The sequence below is a fragment of the Caloenas nicobarica genome, chromosome 1, assembly GCF_036013445.1.
Source record: "Caloenas nicobarica isolate bCalNic1 chromosome 1, bCalNic1.hap1, whole genome shotgun sequence".
NCBI lineage: Eukaryota > Metazoa > Chordata > Aves > Columbiformes > Columbidae > Caloenas > Caloenas nicobarica.
This window is the reverse complement of record NC_088245.1, coordinates 46,095,137-46,116,760: the sequence shown is the minus strand read 5'-3', so window position 1 is coordinate 46,116,760 and position 21,624 is coordinate 46,095,137. Positions and strand designations below refer to the sequence as shown.

Here is a 21,624-nt window from a genome sequence, read left to right as displayed (position 1 = left end):
ACCTACTAACCACCCTGCTTCTAATACACCCCAGGATGCCATTGGCCTTCTTGGCCACAAGGGCACAGTGCTGGCTCATGGTCATCCTGCTGTCCACCAGGACCCCCAGGTCCATTTCCCTACACTGCTCTCTAACAGGTCATTCCCCAACCTATACTGGAACCTGGGGTTGTTCCTGCCCAGATGTAAGACTCTACACTTTCCCTTGTTATATTTCATTAAATTGATATATATGACAGTAACATCACAGGATAGCCACGGATTAATACAGTGGGTGCCCCGCACACGTGCACTTTTAAACTTAGGGTTAATAAGGCAATCATTTGTTTATTAGAGACCAAGACATTTGCTCCTCTCACTTGAAGTTGTAATGTGGCATAGTTCAAGAGATAAATTTTATTTTCTGAGAATAGGTGGAGTTTCAGCACATTCAATAGTTCTGAATCACATCTATCACATATAATTCCCAGTTGTGGTTCATCAAGGCCACAGGGAATGGGCTGAGTGGTATTTATTTATTTTAGACAGATCCAGAAGGCTTGCTATCTGATGAAGATTGTACTTTTCTGGTTAGTCAATAGAAGACACAGCTCAATCTTTTCTTGGACATAATGGATAATCTCTGTGTAGTGCTGGTTTGTCATGTGAGACACAGCATTTACACAATAGGTCATAAGCTTTTTGAAGACAACACCACAGAAACATTGGGTATGGACGATTTTTATGTTGGAAAAGGTCTCCTGCCCTAGGAATCTTAAAACTAAGGGTCCTGGGCTCCTGGTGGACACCAAGTTGAGCAGGAGCCAGCAAGGTGGCCTTGGCCCAAGGCGGCAGCGAGTGGTACCCTGGGCTGCATGGGGCGAAGCGCTGCCAGCAGCTGGAGGGAGGTGACCCTTCCCCTCTGCTCAGCGCTGCTGAGGCCAGACCTGAAGTGCTGTGCCCAGGGCTGGGCTCCCAGTCCCAGAGAGACCTGGGCATCCTGGGGAGAGCCCCCGGTGCCCCCCCCCACCACTGAGGTCATTGGAATGGGGGGCTGTGTTGACCTGGCGCTGTCCTGGCAACGGTTCTGTGCCAACGCGGAGTGTCACGGGCAGGAGCCGCGCTCTTGCCCAGCAGCACCACTTGGCACTGGGCGTCCCTTTGGCTGACGTTCCCCACCTTGTCTGGCCACTCTCTTGTGCCCGTAAAGCGGGAGATTTACAGGAGGCTTCTCCTGGCCTCGTCGGGATGGGCCAGGTGAACTGCTGCCGTGGCTCCAGGTAGGCGCCCCCCATGCAAGGCTCGGAGACAGCCCAGAACAGCCGGACCCCGCAGCAGCCGCCTTTGTCATTCCCGACACCGTTTGCTCTGCAGGGATGACCCTGAGCCCGTGCAGCAGTGCGTGCCCATCCCGGCACCAGGCGAGCCACTGCTCCGGCAGCGTGTGCGGGTGACCCAGGGCCGTGCGACGAGGAAGAGGGACCTCCTCCTCTTCAGGGATACCCTGGTCATCGCCAAGCACCAGTAAGATTTGCAGAGCCCAGCTGCCTTTCCTCCCAAGCCCTGGCCCTGGCACCAGGGCAGGGCCAGCCCAGGAGCAGCCCCAGGCCACCGGCACCCTGGTGCTGGATACACCCATGGCCGTGACCGTGGCAGGGGGACTCGGGAGGGGAGCCAGCGGGCTCAGGCTCCTCCAGCTCACTCGCTGCCGCTCCTCTCTGCAGACGTGGCGGCGCCCCGCGCCCAAAGCTCTGCCTGGCCCTGGGCCAGCTGCAGGTGCTGGGCAGCACCAAGGGGGCAGCCGGCGATGCCGCTGAAGAGGAGGAAGGCAAACACACCGCCTCACTCGTCCTCGTCTGGCCCTGCGGCTCATGCGTCGTCACTTTCCGGTGAGTCTCGCTGCCACGTCCCCCGGCAGGGCTGGGCAGCGCCTCCGTCCTGCCCCACGGGGCTCCGTCCTGCCTCTGTGGCCGTCCCCACGGGGACAGCAGGGCTGCGCCAGCGCCCGCCTGTGCCCGCAGGCTGGGGAGCAGCGGCGCTCAGGCTGTTTCTCCTCTCTTTCCGCAGCTGCCGGGCAGTGAAGGAGCTGTGGCTCAGCGCTCTCCTTGGGTAAGCCCTGCCTGGCGGTGCAGCCTGGGGGACTCGTGCTCACACCTCAGGGGGATGCTCTAGGCATCGTAGCCTGCGATGTGGCAACAGCGCTCCCCAGCTGCAGAGAGCTGTGCCCATAGCTGTGGGCAGCTCTTGAGTGGGCAAAGCTGGTGGAGCACCTTCAGCCAGCTGTGTCCAGACAACAGCTGCCCAGCCCCACCCTGATCTCTGCTGCTGCTCTCCGCTGGGATTCTGAGTGCTACATGGCTGCTTTGGGGCAAGCTGGAAGTGCTCCCTGGGCTGGCAGGGGAGGGAAAAGGCTGCTTGGTTCTCAGCCAGCTCTTTCTTTGCCCCTTTCCTGTGCACAGACCAGCAGAAGGAGTGGAGGGAGCCCAGGTCACCCGGCTGCCCTCCTTCAAGGCGCTGCTGAAAGAGCTGAGGGGCCGCAATGCTGTGAGTGTCCCTCCTGTCTCCGCTCTGTCCCCAGAGGCTGTTCCAGCCCAGCACCAGGTGCATCACTTCTCACCTGCTCTTTTTTGCTTGCCCAGGCCATGACGCTGCATGCCGGCAGCCTGGAGAGGCTGCTTGAGGGCCAGGCCAAGGTGAGGATCGCTCGGGGCGACATCTCAGCCATCTCCACCTCTCACACATGGCCAGGGCATGATGCAGCTCCCCAGGGGCCCTTTCTGCTGCAGGGCTGTTGGGTGAGCGCAGCACATTTCTTGCAGGCTGATGCAGAGCAGCGGCCCCCACCCGTCATCCCCTCTGGCAGCAAAGGTGGAAGTGGCCAGCTGGCTGGTGAGTTGGGAGAAACGGGTGCAGGATGGCCCTTCCCTGCTCTTCTTGCAGACGGGCACTCATGCTGCCCTGGGGCTGCTGCTGCCCTTCCCGCAGGGCACGTCTGTCCCCGTTGCTCTGCAGCAGGAGAGACCTGAGCCCCCAGGGTCCCTCGTTGCCAAATGACGCGTGTCCCGTGCGCTCGAGGATGGGGCACAGTGCTGAGAGGGTCCAGGAGCACTGGCCTGGCGCCGCTGCTCCACCTCTCTTTGCTCTCTTCTCCTTGGCAGAAGGTGGGACCCGCAGCAGGAGGAGGTGGCTGCCCTGGCACTTGGTGCGGCCAGAGACCTCGGCCGCTGCAGAGGCACAGGGGCCGTCGGGCTCTGCCCACACGGGGCTTCTCTTCGGGCGGCCCCTGGCAGATCTCTGCAGCCAGGACGGTGCGCTGCCCCAGCCCATCCAGGTAAGCAAGCCCGGCCAGGGGTCCCCATCCCACTGGCTCCCCTGCAGAGGCACCGTCCCCATCGGGGGCATCTCAGATGAGTCTTGGGGACAAAGCGCGCTCCTCTCCGTGTCGCCCAACTCCAGCCACCCCTCTGTCCTGCCCCAGGGAGAGCTGCAGACCATCCACACTCCCTGCTGCCCCTGGGGAAGCTTGGCCTGTGCCAGGGCCTGTCTCCAGCCCAGCAATGTCCTCCTGTCTCCCCTGCAGGACCTGCTGGCTCTGCTGCACGAGCAGGGCCCATCCACGGAGGGGATCTTCCGGCTGGCGGCCAGCGAGCGCGCCTCCCGGGAGATCAGGGAGGCCCTGGACACGGGAGCCGAGGTCCACCTGGCCAGCCAGCCGGTGCACGTCCTGGCCGTCATCCTGAAGGTGAGCCCTGCTGGCCTGGAGTCCGGCAGCTCCCGCTCCGGAGCTGCTGATGGGCTCCTGCTCGGCCCAACCCAGGAGCTGCTGGGCACCCAGCGTGCTGGGGATGCTGCCTGTGCTCCCGGCGGCACTGCTCACAGCCTCACGCTCAGCCCTTGCCATTGCAGGACTTCCTCCGCAAGATCCCCTCCAAGCTGCTCCACTCAGAGCTTTACCAACAGTGGATGGACGCCCTGCACAAGACCAGCAGGCAGGAGAGGCTGGCGGGGCTGAAGGAGTAAGTGTGGCCAGCAGCCTGGCGGCTCCACAGGGACTGGCAGAGCCCGGCACCGGCACCTGAACGAGCTGTGTTTTCGGCCACCCACCTCTTGCTGCTGCTGTGGGCTCAGCGTTCTGGGGGGAAAGTGGCACAGAAAAGCATTTCTGTCCTTGGAGCACTGCCTGCAGGCGTTGGGGCTGGCTCCACAAAGGGGCTCTGGCCAGAAGGGCAGGCGGGGAGGGAGGTGGCCATATCTCAGCGAAGGCAGTCCCTCTGCTGGAGAGCCGGCTTGGCCAAGGAGCCTTCCCTGGGGTGGGCTTGGCTGACATCAGCATGGGACACCTGTCTGGACAACACCTCCTTCATCTGTTAACGGTGGGTTCCTGTTCCCGCAGGGTCGCCAGCAAGTTACCCAAGGCCAACCTCCTCCTCCTCCAGACCTTGCTCATCCTGCTTCAGAAGATCAGCAGGAATGCCACCGTGAGCAAGATGAGCGCCAGCAACCTGGCCATCTGCATGGGGCCAAACCTCCTCGGCCCACCAGAGGAGGACACGCTGCCCCTGGACGTCCTGATGCAGGTGACAGGGAAGGTACGCTGTGTTTCCCAGCCCGCTGCAGCCTTCCAGGCCCACGCCAGCTTTGCTCTTCAGAGGTTCCTGCCTGCCTCCTCTCTTCAGCAAATGCTCGCGGGGGAGCTGCTGGGAAGAGCAGCCCCACAGCTGCAGCCTTCTGTGCAGAAGGCAGGATGAGGAGTGGCAAGGGCTGTTGGACCCCTTTGCAGCCAGCGGGTTGGAAACCAGTGGTTTACTGTGTGCAGGTGACACGGCTGGTTGAGTTCCTCATCGAACACCGTGAGGAACTCTTTGAGGAGCAGGAGGAGGAGGCTGAGCTTCCAGGTGCAGCGGCCAAGGCTGGGCTTGCTGGTGAACAGGCCGAGGAGTCGCCACCGCCAGGAGCAGAAGGAGAAACTGCAGAGGTATGTGAGGTCCACACGCAGCGTGAGAGAATGCCTCCCCCCTCAGAAGGTGGCATTGCTGCTGTAGGGACAAGCAACTTCATCCACCAACCTGCAGCTTTGCACAAGTGCAGAGTGAGGCTGATGCAGCTTGGCCATCACTCTTTGTGTGGTGATCCCACCAGAACTGGCACAGCTGGGCTGAGCAAACCCATGCAAGGGATCTGCCTTTCAGAGCTGAGCTGGAAAGTGGGCAGGTGTCATCCTGTACGTTTCCATTGCAGGTGGCTCCAGTCGCTCCCCAAAGCGAACCCCAGGAGAGCTCCTCTGGGCAGAGCAGGTAACATGAGCTAGCTTTGCTTAAGAGTAGAATCGATTCATGTGGATCATGGCTTTACCTGTCTAACAATCCTCTTGAATGGAAAGATTGCCAGGCTCTTCGCAGCAAGGGGAAAAACCATCCCCCCAGAAGAGAAAACACAGCTGCGAAGAGGAGAGCCATGGCCCGCCGCTCAAGCGAAGGCGAAGGCTGGAAGCAGATTGCTCAGGAACGGGCAACTGAGACCAGCCAAGCCGGGCAAGGAGAACAAGAAGCCCAGGTGTGTAACAGAGCCTGCTCTCCCTCTTGTGAATTTTCGTGCTGCTCTTAGTATAGGGAATACTTCTGCGGTGCCCCGAGATGGTCCCAGAGAGGAAGCATTCACCTGTCCTTGGGAGAAGGTGGATGTCTGGAGGTAAAGAGCACTCCAGCGTTGGCAGTTTCCATTTTGCACCTAGAATCCTCGAATCAAAGAATAATGTGGGTTGGAAGGGACCTTCCAAGGTCATCTAGTCCAACAATCTAGTCCACAATCTAAACAATTAATAGAAAAACGCCAAAGCCTAATACCCAGCTCTAAGGAATCCTGCAGAGGGGAACTGTGGATGGGTATTGCCTTTCACGTCAAAACACATGTCGCTTGTTCTCCTCTCAGCCTAGTGCCTAATGCCTGTCTTTTCCACCCATCTTTCTCAAGGCAGGTTGAAGAGATGGCTGAAGAAGTCACCCTCATGTTGTCACCCTTTTGGCTCAGCCGGATGGTCATCACTACTCGTTCTCTCTGCAGAACTTTCCCCAGCCCATGAAGACGTCATGGGCAGAAAGGGCACTTGAGAGCTCTTAACACTTTTGTTTTCACATGCCAGTTGGCATCTTTCATGAGTTTATGATAGGTTTTTTAGCCAGTAGGGTAGAGAGTGAGTTCGTTAGTTAGTTAGTTAGTAAGGAAGTTAGTTAGTTAGTAAGTTAGTTAGTTAAGTTAGTTAGTTAGTTTCTACTGTAGGTAGCTGTGTACTTCATGCATTTTTTTCACACACCGGTTTGCAACTTTTGAATATTTCAATAGGTTTTTGAGCCGATTGGGCGAGAGAGGCGGTTAGTCAGTTAGTCACACTGCGCTCAGAGAGAGCAATTCCTGCTGAATTAGGTCCCCTGGGGCAGGCTGTGGTGTTCCCCCCAAAGGTCCCCCCATCATCAGGGGGTTACAGACTTTGCCAAAGAAGTTATTAAGGCAGAGGCTGGGAACAAGAGGGAGGATTCAGAAAGTTCATCTGAGCAAATGCCACGTTTCCATGGTTTGAAAGATGTGAAGTTTCTCTGCCTAGGAAAAAGAAAATTCAGAATGACTTCACTTTTACTTTTGTAAAGCTGTGCAAAACATATTTGTAAATCTGACGTAAAAATCTGGTATGAGGGGAGCCAGGAGCACACAACAAATTTGCAATTTAGTCTGGGTCAATTCCACATCTGAAGGCCAGTTTTATCCACATGTTGTAATTTTGATTTTTGATCCTGGGGGGTCCAGTAACTTCTGCTACTTTTGTAAACAGGGAAAGAGCATTCAGTACATTCCACTAGCAATTCATTCCTAAGCCATGCATCATATCTCCTTTCAGGACATTTCATCATCCTATGTGTGTTATTGTAAATGTCTGTTTGGTAGATGAAAAAACTTACCTAAAAATGTAAGGAAAATGTAGCAAATATTGGACTAAGACTCATATCCAGCCTTGGGCCTTCTGTATTTAATTACCTGTTGTTTACAAGAATAAATATTCAAAGTAACCCTGACAGTATATTTGAAAATATGTTCCATGAGGAATAAGTGTATCATACACAAAGCACCGGCAAGAAGAGATGAAACCTCTGAAATCAAGAACCTGACAGTCAATTGACCTTTTTCATTATCTCCACCTTTTTTTTCCTCCTCCATTCTTTCTCCTACCTTACTTTGTTTAATTTTGGGGTGAAATGGGTTATTTCCAACCCAAACTGGCAAACTGAAGGAACTGAAAATAACCAATGATAACAACATAAGTAAAAAGAGCATAGGATATCATCTCCCAATCCGTTTTAGGAACACACACCTTTTCCATAGGCAAAGACCCACCAGCTCTTTAAAGAACTGTCTTTCCATCTTTTCCTGTCTCTCTGAATGAAATAAACTCCTACCTTATAAGCGCAAAATCTTCACCTGTTCTAAGGATTGAAATCAGGATCTGCCCTTGGTTCTTGGAAAAAGCCAGTGTACAGAACTGAATTCCATCCTAGTAGAGTGTAACAACACACTTCTCACAGATATAGAAGCTTTACACAGTATTTATCTTTCCTTTTTTCCCCCTTTCACCAAAACTAATGTGATGAATGACTAGAGTCTGAGATCGGATCACCAGAAATGGAGCTGCAGATGCCACCTTTGCTCTCTGAAATTCCCTGGAATTGCTGAAAGAGACAAAAGGCCAAAAATGTGTAAATGGGAGAAACATAAATGTAAGAAGCGTTCAGGCCAGTTTCTGTTTGACTTCTAGCCCTTGCTCACAGAAGCAGCAGATGGTCGGGCATGCCATTAAACACGGGGTTGTGCAAATACAGGTGGGAATTTAATGTTGGCTGGTGGTCCTCTCAAGAGCAGAAAGAGCAGCTCCTGGAGCATACACCCTGAAATATTTGTGAATACAAGGAAGACAAGTTTGCAGGACTTACACTGCCATAGGACAGCGCCACGGGGAAGCCATTCACTGCAGATCTCTCTCTGTGCTGCCACCCCACCGCACACAGAGGAGTGAGCTGCGTGCACGTGGGGGCTGCTCCCTTCTGCTCCAGCTGGATCATCTTCTTCCCGCCGCCTTTCTTGGCAAGACCGACCCGGCGAGTGCTCGGCTCCACCACGACGTGCTGCGTTTCACTCCCGATCCACCAGCTCTCACCCCACCACTGCTGCTGAAGCGTCCCCCACCACCACGGAGTGTCCTTCTGCCCTTGCTATGAGTCTGTTGGAAGGTTCCTCTTTAATTTCAGCTTTCAAACCTTGATACTGCCGAGGAAAGCCGAAGTCAGCAGCAGGAACTCCTGGCAGCAGTAAAGCACCATCTCTCACCTCACTTGTCAATCTTTGCATGTGTAGTGAGAGAGAATATTTAGGAGGAAGGTGGAGATTATGCCGTGGTGCAGTATTGAGCCAGTGGAGCAGTATCACAAGATAACACCCACCACTCTCATAGTTTTACTTGCTTTTCAAGTTTGTTATTGAATGCAAATTCCTGTGGTTTAGCTGCAAACCTTGCCACATTTACAAAAAAGACTTCACCGGAAAGGCTCGTTCAAAGAGCCAACATATTCATCTTTTTCTGCTGTACAGGAATATGTATATAAACACGGGTGTGTTACGGGCATTTTAAATCAATCCTCTTTGTAAAAGAAAAAATGTCTAAAGAAGACTACCACAACCAGAAAGGTGTTTGAGAGACCACTTATTTAGAAAGACACTCCATTTTCCAGCTGGGAATTACCGGAGCCCTAGGCACACTACGAAAGTTTGAAGAGAAAAGAGAAGCAAAAATCCACGTAGAGGGTAAATATTTGCTGCCCAGCTCTCCCATCCCTAATTCTGTAGGGGGCAGTAGATTCACATAAACTTTTCTAATTGTGGAACGGGATAAATTAATATCTGCCGGGATAAATTAATGTGTGTGCCTGAATATCCCGTGTGGTGAGAAGTGTTACGGTCCCTCAGGGGCTGGTGCTGGGATACTGGCAAGATGATGGATGCCGACAAGGTGATGGACATCAGCGAGGTGATGGATGCTGGGGAGGCGCAATGTGGGCAGACAAATGCTCTGAATGCAGCAACTTCTGTTTTCTTGGCAAAGGGAAATCTCCAGGTGGTGCAGTGTGGGCAGAAGGCTTCAGGAATCCCCAACGGGCAAACCGATGCTTCAGAGCTTATCATAAGCCAACACGATGTATAGATGTTGTCATGTTGCCCGGGACCACACCAAGAGCAGCATCCCTCTCCTGGGGCAGGCTGCTACCAGGTTCACTCCTAAAGCCCTGTAGCTTTTTCAGCTCAGTTTTCTGACGAGTGCCGAATGTGGCACAGGTGAGGATGGGGAGAGGATGGAGACACGGAGGGGGTTGGTCTCTTCTGGGCAAGGCAGGAGGCGGCTTCTCCCGCGCCGCCCCGGGGGACTTTGATCCGAGCGGCTGCCGCCCCCGCCCCGCCCGCCGCTCTGCCCGCTGCCATGGCGGGCCGGCAGCGGCTGCTGCTGGAGAACGCCCAGCAGCTGGTGCTGGTCTGCGGCCGGGGCGAGGAGTTCCTGCTGCGGGAGGCGGCCGCCAGCCTGGCCGTGCTGCGGGGCGCCAGCCTGGTGGTGGGGCTGTGAGTGCGGGCGGGGGCGGCCGCGGGGCCGGGAGCGGAGCGGTGGCGGGAGCGGGGGGCGCGCCGGGAGCGGGTCGCTGCGGGCTGCCCGCGTCCCCACAGCCTGTCCGCCCGCTGCCGGCTGCCTGTGCCCGGGGGTGGTGGCGCTGCAGCGATCCTGCCTGCACTGAAACGTGCCTTCGTAGTTCTGATTATTTCAATCCCTGTCGTGAAAACTTCCTTTATCATGCTGTATTTGTATGTCTAGCCTCGTCAAGATCACTTCTAGCCTGGTGGTGATCCAACCCTAACCGTTCTATGATTCTGTAGCTGCTGCTCTCCGCTGCCTCTGCGTTGTTTATAGGTGGACTGACATGAATGAACATCCTCTTGTGTAGGCATGGCATTACCCCATTGTTTTCTGTGCATCTGTAAAATTAGCAAACCACCTCCTGTGTGCACCTTCAGTCCTGCTGAAGGTCCCTACCTCTGCTTTCAGAGAGTTCTTGCTGCGGGAGCTCTGTCAATGGGCACTTGACTTTTCAACAGGCTCACGCTGCCTTTGGTCGCTGTCTGTCGTTTGCAGAGATGGTTGTATCAAAGCTGTGGGCCAGGCAGATGTTATTCACAATCAGTTTTCAGAAGCAACATTTGAAAGAATAATTGACTGCTCTGGGAAGTGTGTGTTACCAGGTAAGTTTGTTTCTTCATAATGTTAAAATGCTGAATGGCAGCAAATGCTTAGAGACAAAGTAAGTGTGTATTAAATATCCCTCCGTTCTTTTTCTTCTGTATTCAGTACTGGTTTGACAATATCTTGCATTGAGGGGCAGAGTATTGTAGCTTCTTCATTCGGAGTGCTACAAAGAGAACATTCCAGCACTTGGGATGTTTTTTCAGCCTTCATGGTGGAGCTCTGTGTCCTCATGGTTCATTTTACATCTGTTTCTCTGTATCACGGACCACAGCAGTAAAGTAGCTGACCTGCTGAGTGACTTGTCAGAGTCGCCTCTAATTTCTGTACCGTTTCCACCCATCAGCTGTTCAACGCCAGAGCTCAGACTCTCCCTCCTGCCCGCAGCTGGTTGGAGGCAAAAGGGCAGCGCAGGATTTTAAGCCACAGAAGCTGCAACTTTCCCTGATAAGAAAATAAACCTAGGCAAGTCTATTGCATGTTAAACTTCGCAAGTGGTGTTGGCACAGGAGCTGCCAGACCACCGTTTCGTTTGCAGTGGCCTCGGGCATTCAGTAGTGTTGGTTTCATGGCTCATATGAAAAGCTCCTGCTGGAATAAGTGGACTATTGCTGGAGTAATAGCGTACTAAGCCCCGCCTAAACACTTCGCTTTTTTTTTCAAGAACATGGACTTAAAGTCTAATGAACTTTGTACTGAAGTTTGTAATATATAATTTCTTGGACAGTTTGCAAATGTCTTCAAAACAAAATGAAAAGCTCAGCAACTGATGCACTTAGTTAGAGCTGTTTTACATAAGGTGTCATATGGAAAAAAATAGAAAGAAAATGAGTAGCCTTTGAAGAAAATCCTAGATTTGGGCTGGTTGGATTTTTCTTTTTCTTCTAACCAATAGAGGCTTTGTAGGGGAGCTTCTGCTCTCCACTTTGTTTGCTTGCGTGTTCATAAGGTTTTCTCTTACCCAGTGAAATAACCTCAGTGTATGTTTACTTTGTTTTCTTCAGGCCTGGTAGATGCACATACACACCCAGTGTGGGCTGGTGATAGGGTTCATGAGTTTGCAATGAAGGTAATGGCATAAAATTACACAGCTGGATTTTTCTTTCTCTCTCTCATTTTTTTTATGCATAACTATTTCTACTTTCTAGTGACTCCCGTCTTTCATTTGTAGAAAAATAGATAACGTCTGTCAGATAATCTAAGTGAGGGAGGAAGGATGACTTTTAATACTAGTAGGCTGAGAGAGGAATGTATCTGGAGCTTTTTCAGCCAGCCTCGATAAGTTTTTGCACTGCTTGAAGCAATGCAGGAGTGCTGCCTTCTATTACCATCTAAATCTTGATTTTTAAGTTATTTTTTCCCCACATAAATGAATTTTTAGTTAGATATAGGTTTTCCCCTTGGGCTCAGTGAGAAGCAAATCTTCAGAGTAATTCTCTTTATGTTGCTTCTTACATCAGTTCTTCGCTTAAGTGGAGGGACGAGGAGGGGAAGGGAGGAAGAATGAATGAAGATTCAGCCCCCCCACTTCTTCTCTCTTACTACAAAGGGACCTCAAGGCACTTTCCAGAATCCCTTGGACAGAAAATGCACATTTAATAGCTAATTGTATGGGGGAATTGTTTTTTGTTTTCTTTTTTTCCCCAAGCTGGCAGGTGCATCTTATATGGAGATCCACCAGGCTGGGGGAGGAATACATTTTACCGTGGAACATACGCGGAAAGCCACAGAAGAAGAGCTGTTCAATACTTTCAAACACCGACTCGAACGCATGCGCAGAGCAGGATCTACACTGGTTGAGTGCAAGAGTGGATATGGCTTAAACTTAGAAACTGAGCTTAAAATGCTCAGGGTGATCGAACGTGCTGAGCAATCTATGGATATTGGCATTTCTTCAACGTACTGTGGAGCTCACTCTGTGCCGAAGTAATATGACTTGGTTTTTCTTGCTCTTGTTAAGTATTACTGCTTTGCATTGAAAATTGGCTGTTGTTTTCAGGAAGGTTTCTTCTGCCCAGCCCTCCTAAAATATAACATATTTGAAATGATAGCCAATATTTACCTAGGGCTCTCCTAAATTGTAATTTGAAGGAAGAGGGGGAGGCATTAAGGGCTACTAAATGCCAATAAGAGCTTAGCACGGAATCGCTGCCTCCAGCTGACGCTCCCTCTGAACGTAACACGGATTACAGGGTTTCCCGTACAGAAAGTTCTGCTTGGGCTTGCTGCTGTCCTTCAAGTTTAGTCTCTGCCATGAGCTTTTATTTTGACCAGCTAACAGAAAAAAATATTGTATTTAATCCTTTTATACCTCAGTAAACGAAGCTTAATTATGCTTCCGTGCAATGAAGAATTGCATACATCTTCTAGGTATGAGATGAGTAGAAGCTACGTCTTATAATTATGAGTAGAAGATTAAGTGGGCTTAATCACAACTTTTTTGGTAGCTCAAGTAGATGTACCATAACAAGCCTTTCTTACTTTGACATTTTTTTCTCTCTGATGAAAATAGCATGTTCAAGTTACCAGATTGCATTGTATGAAAGAATGAATGAGGAGTTTTAACTAGGTAGGTGTATGTGAAATGTATATTTTGTGAGACTAAGCAGTAGGCTGCTGCAAAACACGGCATGTAAGGTGGAGGCAAGCCTGGCATCGCAGAGATACTGTGGCAATAATTAAGAGATGTTAATTAGAAAAAAATACTCTCCCCAAAAATCTGACTTTTCCAAGATTCAAGAAAACATGACCTAGAAAAAGTTATTTGCAGTCTAATTATTGTGTATTTGGGGCAGGATGGGAAATTGTCTTTTGTTAATGTAACTTTTCAAAAGGATTCCTTCAGTAACTGGAAGATGGTCAGGAACAAAGTAACTAAAATCTGCTGAAAATATCAAATATATTTTTCAGAAAGTTCTACTGAAATTTGGAGGACTTAGTGGTAAAATAAAATTGAGGTTTTAGCCCAAACTGTATCTATTTCTCAGCTCTTCCTTTCCTTCTCCCCTAGAAAGCTTTGGGAGGATTTCAGTAAAAATCCTGATAGTCTTTCCCACAAAAATATTTCAAGCATTCCTATAAACTCATGAAATAAATTCCAGTGTTTTTACAAATACATCAAATCTTATGTGTTAAAATACAGGTGTACCATCTCGTTGTCTGCACAGTTCTGTCCCCACTGATGCACGTCAAGCATAACAAAATATAGGTAGTGCCGATATTGTATTTTAAGTAAGGAAAAAAGGTATTTGGGCATTCGAGGCAATTTCCTGAAGGAAATACTGAATTATCTATATTTTCCCGTTTGGGTCTTCTTAAATCCTCTCTTCATTCAAATGTTTATGTCTAGAACATTTTGCTTGAATTTTCTGCTACCCTTCAAACTCAGTCTGTGCCTCGGGTTTTTATCTTGACCAGGAGGAATCGCGCAGTTCTTCCCTGATCCAAGGCCTGATGTTCAGAGCCTTAGTCCTCAGCCTTTGGCTGCTGAACATCTGGGCCAGTAACGTGCTGAGGGAAACATCCCGCTTTGTTGGGCTTGAGTTTTGAACTCTGAATTTCCTGCAGCTTCGGTAATTGTGGAGGATCGCAAGGGGAACATGATGCCTGCAGGCTTGGGGCTGGAAACTGCTCTTTGATATTATTTATGCAGATGAGATGATGACCTTGTAGGTTCTCGAAGATGTTAAACAGACATCTTCCAAGTCACTTAAGCTCATGCCAGTTTTCTTTCAGCGTTATATTCTGTAAGACTGCCCTGTAGTTCAGTTATGCATGAATGATACAAACGAGAGAGTAAGATTGATATAACTATTTTAATTTAAATCTTCTTCATTTATGTAGGTGTCAAAATGTGATGCCCTTTTTTGTAGGTACTTAATGGTAATTCTTGACTGGATAGGCATTCAAAGTCTAATAATCTTCTGATGGTTTTGGAATGATCATATTCATGCAAATTTGTTACCGCCTATCTGCTAACATTGAATCAATTTAAAATCATTCTGCTTAATGTGAAACAAGAGGGGAATGTTATGCTTGGTTATGGAACATGCTGCTTAGACCCCTGTGGGACTTACTGAGCCATTTGTTTGCTTTCTTACACTTGGCTTAATTCACCGTTGCAAGTCTGGCCTCTTAGAGCAGAAGCATCACCAGAGAGTTCATTTAATTGATGCAAGTGTCAACTCTTCCGTGTTGCCAAGTCTTGCAATATGTGGCCTGAACCCTCAGTACAGGAAAGACATGGACCTGCTGGAGAGGGTCCGGAGGAGGCCACAAAAATGATGAGGGGGCTGGAACAGCTCTCCTGTGAGGACAGGCTGAGAGAGTTGGGGTTGTTCAGCCTGGAGAAGAGAAGGCTCTGGGGAGACCTTATTGTGGCCTTTCAGTACTGAAAAGAAACCTGTAAGAAAGATGGGGACAGACTTTTTAGCAGGGCCTGTTATGACAGGACAAAGGGTGATGGTTTTAAGCTAAAAGAGGGGAGGTTCAGGCCAGACACGAGGAAGAAATTGTTTACACTGAGGGTGGTGAAACACTGGCCCAGGTTGCCCAGAGAGGTGGTAGATGCCCCATCCCTGGAGACATCCCAGGCCAGGCTGGACGGGGCTCTGAGCAACCTGATCTAGTTGCAGATGTCCCTGCTCATTGCAGGGGGTTGGACTAGATGAGCTTTGAAGGTCCCTTCCAACTCAAACTGTTCTATGCTTCTAGGATTCTATGTCTTATAAAGCTTCAATATGTCTTTTCTGGAGTATGAAGAGTAGCCTACCTCCAGACTTGCCAGCGCTGGTTATTCTTTTTTCCCACCCGTAAATTAGCTTTGAGAAGATGTTGAGAACTTGCTGCATGTATCTGTTCGTGATTCTAGGTATACGGTAGTTCAGTCTGATTTTGTGCTTCTAGAAGGCAGCACTGACACGTGATTCAAATTGACCCTGCTCTGCACCAGGGGTTGGATCAGATGAGCTCCAGACATCCTTACAAACACAGTTATTCTGTGTGACTATGATATAGTGTATTGGTAGCAGGCAGTACTCACTGAAGTGTGTGCCAAACCCTGCAGGCCACCTTAGTTTAAGCCATCCTAGGGAAAAATAAGGCTGCTCTGTTCATAGTGAGCCTTGTTCCCGTGCATTACTTTTAAAGTGTTTCAAGCCTCAGAACTTCCAGTTCTTTAGGAAATGAACCTAAAAAGCTCGCAGCAGGGTGGCAAAAAAATAACAGGTCTGTCATGTATCCAGTCATCTTTTTGCATCAAATCAGTGATTCTGAGGATGTCTGATTCTTGTTGTTGTTGTTGCTTGGTAAAGCTTCACTGTGCACTTTTCATCTGTAGGAAGAAATTTTTGAAGTGATTTCCTGAGCAGAAGTGTCTTACATTAAAGTAATGTCAGTTTTGAATTTTGGGGCATTATGTTCCCCCAAAAAAGTGAAACCAAGACTTATGTTTCCCTCTGGTTTGTCTCTTCTCTGGTCCTAACCTTTCAGTCCAAATTCCTCCACAGACTGCTGATTAAAAGAAGGAAAAGGAGGCGGCTTGGCATGATGAAAGCCTGAGCAACCCCAATGACCATTTCAGTGAGAGGTGAACAAAAGGACCATAAGCTGGATTCTGCTCAGCTTTATAACTGCACAGCCTGTTTGTAAACCAGAGCAGAATTTGGCTTCTTGAATATACTGCCACTGTAAAGCTCACAACTTGCCCACATGTGGCACCCATATAATGCTTTTCTGAATATACAAAAATACAGTGCCTGAAATGAGGACTGAGACGTCACAGACATTTAGTTGCAATATGTCACTTATCTTTAGATCTTAAAATTGCAAATTGCTAACTCAGCTGCACATTTTGGGGTTGTTCCCCCTCTCAGAGGCATTTACTGATCTCTCCTGGGTTATCTTTGTGTAGTAGGGGGTTCATAAATGCTTCTGACTTTGGCAAATCGAGACCCCTCTGATTTAGGAAGAGTTATCCAGCTATCACTCTGCATGATATAGAAGGAGGAGAGGTAAATTTAAAATAATGATTTGTGCTGCATATACCCTTTGAGCTTTGATACTTGCATAAAAATACTGTATTAATACCATTCAAAATATTTAAATAATAATATACATATTTTAAATGTGTTTTACACTACAGTATGAGTAGGTCAGAATATATGAATAAGAAAGCAGAAGAGTTCATTTTAAGGCTCCCGTGTCTTGGTTAGCATCCAATAAGGTAACCTTATAAAAAATATCTAGTAATACAGTCTAATATTCTTTGAGTGGAAAGTAATTAGTGGTTTTTTGAGTACATGAATTACAGTAGTTTTAATTTTTTTGATTGGAAAGGTGAGTGATTTTTATTTGCATAATTTTCTAAAAAATCTAGTAATTGTATGTATAATTTGAATGTCTGCCAGACTTCAAAGATGTTATTCTCATGGATCTGTAACATATTCTTTTCATTAGAGGGAAAACTGCTAGAGAAGCCACAGATGACATTATCAATAACCATCTCCCTAAACTGAAAGAACTCAAACTAAGTGGTGAAATACATGTTAACAATATCGATGTCTTCTGTGAGAAGGGAGTCTTTGATCTGGATTCTACTAGGAGAATTCTTCAAGCTGGAAAAGATATAGGGTTACAGATTAACTTCCATGGTGATGAACTCCATCCGATGAAATCTGCTGAGGTACGTCTTTCTTAACATCCAGTTAAGCCATTTTTGTCCTTTGCTTTGCTTTTCTGAGAGCTGAATCTTTGAAATAATTGCAGTTTTCAAAACCAAAGTTTTCTAAGACTTTGTAAAATAGACCATTCATAGATATCTGTTTCTATCAGATGACAGAAAGTGCAGCCCCTGTGCAGCTCTGGGTTAAGGACATGGCAGGAAGCCTTGACCTCTGGGACTAACACGTGCTGCCTGATCAAACACTGTCTTTGCTTATCTCCCACATGGGATACAGATGGGGAAGGTGGATATCCGCGAACCCAGGAATGACAAAAACATTGTTTCTATACAACTTGAAAAATCTTTTTTCTTTAAGTGTCCTGTTAGCAGCAACAAGTCAGATGTGTGATGAGCACACTCAGAGGGATGGTTTAGTCAAGAATGTGCCCCAAATATCCTGATAAAATTACTCTGAGAGCATGTTTTACCATCATTTAAACATTGCACGCTTCCTGTGATGTCTGCTCAAGTTATCCTCTGCTGTATTTAAAGACAAAAACAAAAACACCCCAACCAAAAAGAAAAACCAAACAAAACAAACAAACTTGAAAAAACAAACCACAAACAAACCCAAAACTTGATGGATCATAAAAACCTTTTTGGTGTTTGCCACTGAAGGCAGCAGTTGCACTACTACTTTTGCAGCCAGGGTCAACTGTGTCAACCCTTTTCTGCTGGATACTTTGCGAACAGGAGTGGATAATGGTTTTATCCATAGCTGACCCATAGTTTGCATCTTCATCTGTTAAAAACACCGTTGAAGGTGTGCTTTCGCTCAGTGGATGGTTAATACCTTTTTGTGATTAACTTTTCCAGTAGTAAATTAGCAAATATTTTGTCTCTGTATTTGGTTTGTTCTTTCAAGCAGTCTTCATGATTTTTCTTTTAGTAAATTTTACATTAAAAGTGAATTGCCTCCTCCAGTCATTTGAAAACAACATTGCCTTACTGAATTAATTGAGAATGGTGAGTAAATTTCTTCAAAATTTCCTTAGCTTGGAGCTGAACTAGGAGCCCGGGCTATCAGCCACCTGGAAGAAGTTAGTGATGAAGGTATCACAGCGATGGCAAGAGCAAAATGTGCCGCTGTCCTTTTACCAACAACTGCCTACATGCTAAGGTGAGGCCACTGGCTTGGAGGAAAACTTTTGTAAGGGCACAATCATGCTTATGGTTTTAGTTTCTTTTAATATAAAAGTGTAAGCTTGTATCTATGCCTTAAGGGTCAAGCTGGATTAGTGAAGATGATCATAAAGAGCTGAATGAGCCTACTCATCTCTTGGTTTTGGTGGAATTCCTCAAAAATTAAGCAAGTAGATTTTGAGTGGTTCAGTCAACACTGGAATTTAACCCTTATGTCAGGCTAAGGTGATAATCAGGCATTCATTTAAGGAGGGGACTAGAGTGGTTTTCTTTAATCCATTTAGCCTTTAAACTGCATTGGTTTATTTTCAGGCAAATTAAATCTGCAATGTATGTATTTTCTCTCTTGCAGAAGGTTTTGCTAGGAGTTGGATCCTTTGGTTATCTAAAGCGCTGAAAGACCGTGGGTAGCATTTTTAGAATCCCATCTGGTTTTACCCAGGCAACACTGAGGAAAATCACCTTAAGAACACTATTTTCCATATGCAGATACTCCAGATAAACATGAATGGATCACCTGCTTATTCCTAGTGCCAAAAATCAGCCAACTAGATGATGAGGACCGACCCAATAATATCTTCCCTCCTGTGAAGGGAAGATCCTTCAGCTAATTTCGGTTTATTTTCAGCAGCCTGCTTTCCAAGGCATTAAGGCTTGTGCCATTGTCACCTGTGTCCACGTGTGTGTCTGTGCTTGTGTTTATTTGTGGTTAGCTGTCCGTGCCCTGCACCAGTGCTTTTGAACCACTCCCTGGTTGCAACTACGTGCACCGCCAGGATACAGATCTCAGGGAGGACCTGTGGTCCTGCAAACTGACCCCCAGGCGGGGAGGTAAAGGAGACAACAGAGAGGCAGCCACCCGTGGAAAAGGCTGTGGCTGTAACTCACGTGTTGCTCCAGACACTCTGTGTGATGGAAGGTTTATAACCTCAGGATAGGTCTCAGACGGAGATAATAATGAGCCACGGGAGATAAGGCCTTGTTAGTCCCAGTGTCTATTTATTGAACACAGGTCTCCCAGTCTAATAAACTCTAAAAATGAAGAAGAGACGCAACAGATAACGGGTTAAAAGAGCATTAGAGGGCCGAAAGCTGCGCAGTGTGCAGAAGTTGCTGTGAGGTGATGTGGTGCATCTTTTGCTGACCTCCCTCAGCTCCTTCAGCCCCAATGGTGAGAGCTCGGACCTCAAGAGGTCCCTTCCCTGGACTGTCCCCTGGTTTTAAGAGAAGCAGTAGCAGCCAGGGCTTCACCTGATGGCCAGAAGTGGGCCAAGGAGTGCAGCTGGAGAGATTGAGATCTTGTTTATTGTTGTTTTCCATTAACTGCAGTGCTTTTCATACTACTTTTTGAGCAACAGTTGCTCTGAGGTTCCATTTTTACTGTTACACTGATTTATTTTTTGGACACAATCTCTGGTGCTATTAGCTTTACAGCAGCTGTGGGTAAAACAGAGAGTGTAGAGAGTGTATTTCCTAGTGCCCACCCTTGCAAACATATACTCAGACTAATGCAGTTGCTGAAAGATTTTGAAATGGTTATTCCAGATATTGAAGATATTTTTTTGCATTAACATTGCTGAGTGAGAAAATCCTCCAATCAACACAAATTAAATTCACAGCCTCAGCTTACTATTTCAAGTTGCCAACAGAATCAATAAAGGACTATTGCTTTACTTAAGCCACTGCAAATGTTTGGGAGTCTGTCTTTGAAGCTATAAGGACTAGAAAATTACTTTTTTGAGAAATTAAGATTTTTCACCTTGTAAATCCTTAAGTGGTCTGAATAAAAATTCTGGCCCAGAATTTCAGTGGCCTGAAGCCTGATGGTTCATACTGACTGCTGCCACATGCCGTTACTGCAAAAGTAGCGGATCACAGTTCCCATTTATGCTCTCCATAGGGTGACAGGCAGGGAGCCAAGAGGAGAATTTGGCCTTTTGTCTCCAAAGCATTAGTGTAACTGAAGGCATGAATGTAGCCAAACCAAGTGATGATTTGTTATTCATCATGTAATAACTAAGTAAATTGTACTGACAAGTGTCTTTTTTCCCATTAGACTGAAGCAACCTCCAGCTAGAAAAATGTTAGAAGAAGGAGTTATAGTTGCTCTTGGCAGTGACTTTAATCCTAATGCATACTGTTTTTCAATGGTAAGCTATTCCTCATACTTATAACACCACAAAATTATGAAATGTCTTACCAGTACGACTTGTGTATAGATCTCGAACACTTAAAACGGTCTTTGTAGCTGCAAAGAAAGCTCTATGCCCAGCTTAGGCAATTGTGCATGCTTATTTATGTAGTTGGTACTTTTTGCCAGCAACTCTTGAAACCAGAAGGGGTTCTATTCTTCATATGTATCGAGAGGCTTATAAAAAAAGGCTCTCAAAGTTCCTGGTTTTAGAGTTCTCATTTTGGAGCCGGCAAGATTTACATTATGCAGGACAACTTCTGGTGCACAAGGAGGGAGTGCTTAGGGATTGGAGGCATGAACAGCTTTATTTGTGTTACTGGTAACTCCCATTTTCCACTTAACTTGCCTACTAGCCTATGGTGATGCATCTGGCCTGCGTAAACATGAAGATGTCAATGAATGAAGCACTAGCAGCTGCCACCATTAATGCAGCTTATGCTCTGGGAAAATCGGACACACACGGCTCCATACAGACTGGCAAGCAGGGGGATCTCGTCATCATAAATTCATCAAGGTTTGTTCTTCTGTTGTTGCTTTAAATGTGATTTAACATAAGTGACTGTTTTCCACCACGTAAAGGATAGTGGGGAGGTTAGTGAATTCCTTGTTCTTTAGAAATTATTTTCATCTGAAAAAAGGGACACTGCTAGCATTTTAGACCCATTTTCCTTCTCCTTAATCACTCCAGTGGGAAATAAAGCCTAAAACTTGTGTGGCTAATATTACAAATAATCCATGCTTAATTACAAATTATCTAAAGATAATACCTGTTTATTTTGTGGAAGGAATTCTCTACTGATTTTTACATTAACTCACTGTATTCATGCACCAAGAAATCAACATGTAAACAGGGAATAGGGTTTTCCAATGGTTCAAGCAAATCTTTTATGATTGCCAAGTATACTAGGTGTGTGACCTACTTTTAAGTCTGGATAGACTTAAACATATCATTGTCATTTTAGGTGGGAGCACTTGATTTACCAGTTTGGGGGACATGAAGCATTGATCGACTATGTTATTGTTAAAGGAAAAGTCGTCTATCAAAATGAGAGGTGTGGGACAATGAGCAGTTACTGAGAGAAGACTAATTTAGGAAGCTACTATAATCAAATTAACATGGAATATTTCAAAGCAACAGACAAATCAGATTTGTACTTACTGTTAAGTTGCTTGCCTGCTTGCCTTACCAGCCCTCTTATTGAAATAAACTTTACCAAACATTACCAATCTGGTGCATCTTTATGTCCGTTGTCCTTCTCTCCA

The 21,624-nt window shown here is 47.4% G+C and overlaps 1 protein-coding gene across 1 annotated transcript; it reads left to right on the top strand.

Moving 5' to 3' along the window:
* Positions 1 to 9,493: 9,493 nt before the first annotated feature.
* AMDHD1 (amidohydrolase domain containing 1) lies at positions 9,494 to 21,491 on the top strand. Its single transcript, XM_065656578.1, has 9 exons — positions 9,494 to 9,630; positions 10,196 to 10,302; positions 11,308 to 11,372; positions 11,952 to 12,229; positions 16,760 to 16,985; positions 18,020 to 18,144; positions 20,224 to 20,317; positions 20,715 to 20,875; positions 21,324 to 21,491. Exons 1-9 carry the CDS (start codon positions 9,494 to 9,496, stop codon positions 21,436 to 21,438), a joined length of 1,308 nt encoding a protein of 435 aa, XP_065512650.1. The 3' UTR covers positions 21,439 to 21,491.
* The last annotated feature ends 133 nt before the right edge of the window (positions 21,492 to 21,624 follow it).

Excerpts from the sequence above, each read along its gene's own strand:
- AMDHD1 (XM_065656578.1), top strand. The coding sequence starts at position 9,494 with ATGGCGGGCCGGCAGCGGCTGCTGCTGGAGAACGCCCAGCAGCTGGTG. Across the intron at positions 11,373-11,951 it reads TTCATGAGTTTGCAATGAAG|CTGGCAGGTGCATCTTATAT; the intron begins GTAATGGCATAA and ends TTTTTCCCCAAG. Across the intron at positions 18,145-20,223 it reads ACAACTGCCTACATGCTAAG|ACTGAAGCAACCTCCAGCTA; the intron begins GTGAGGCCACTG and ends TTTTCCCATTAG.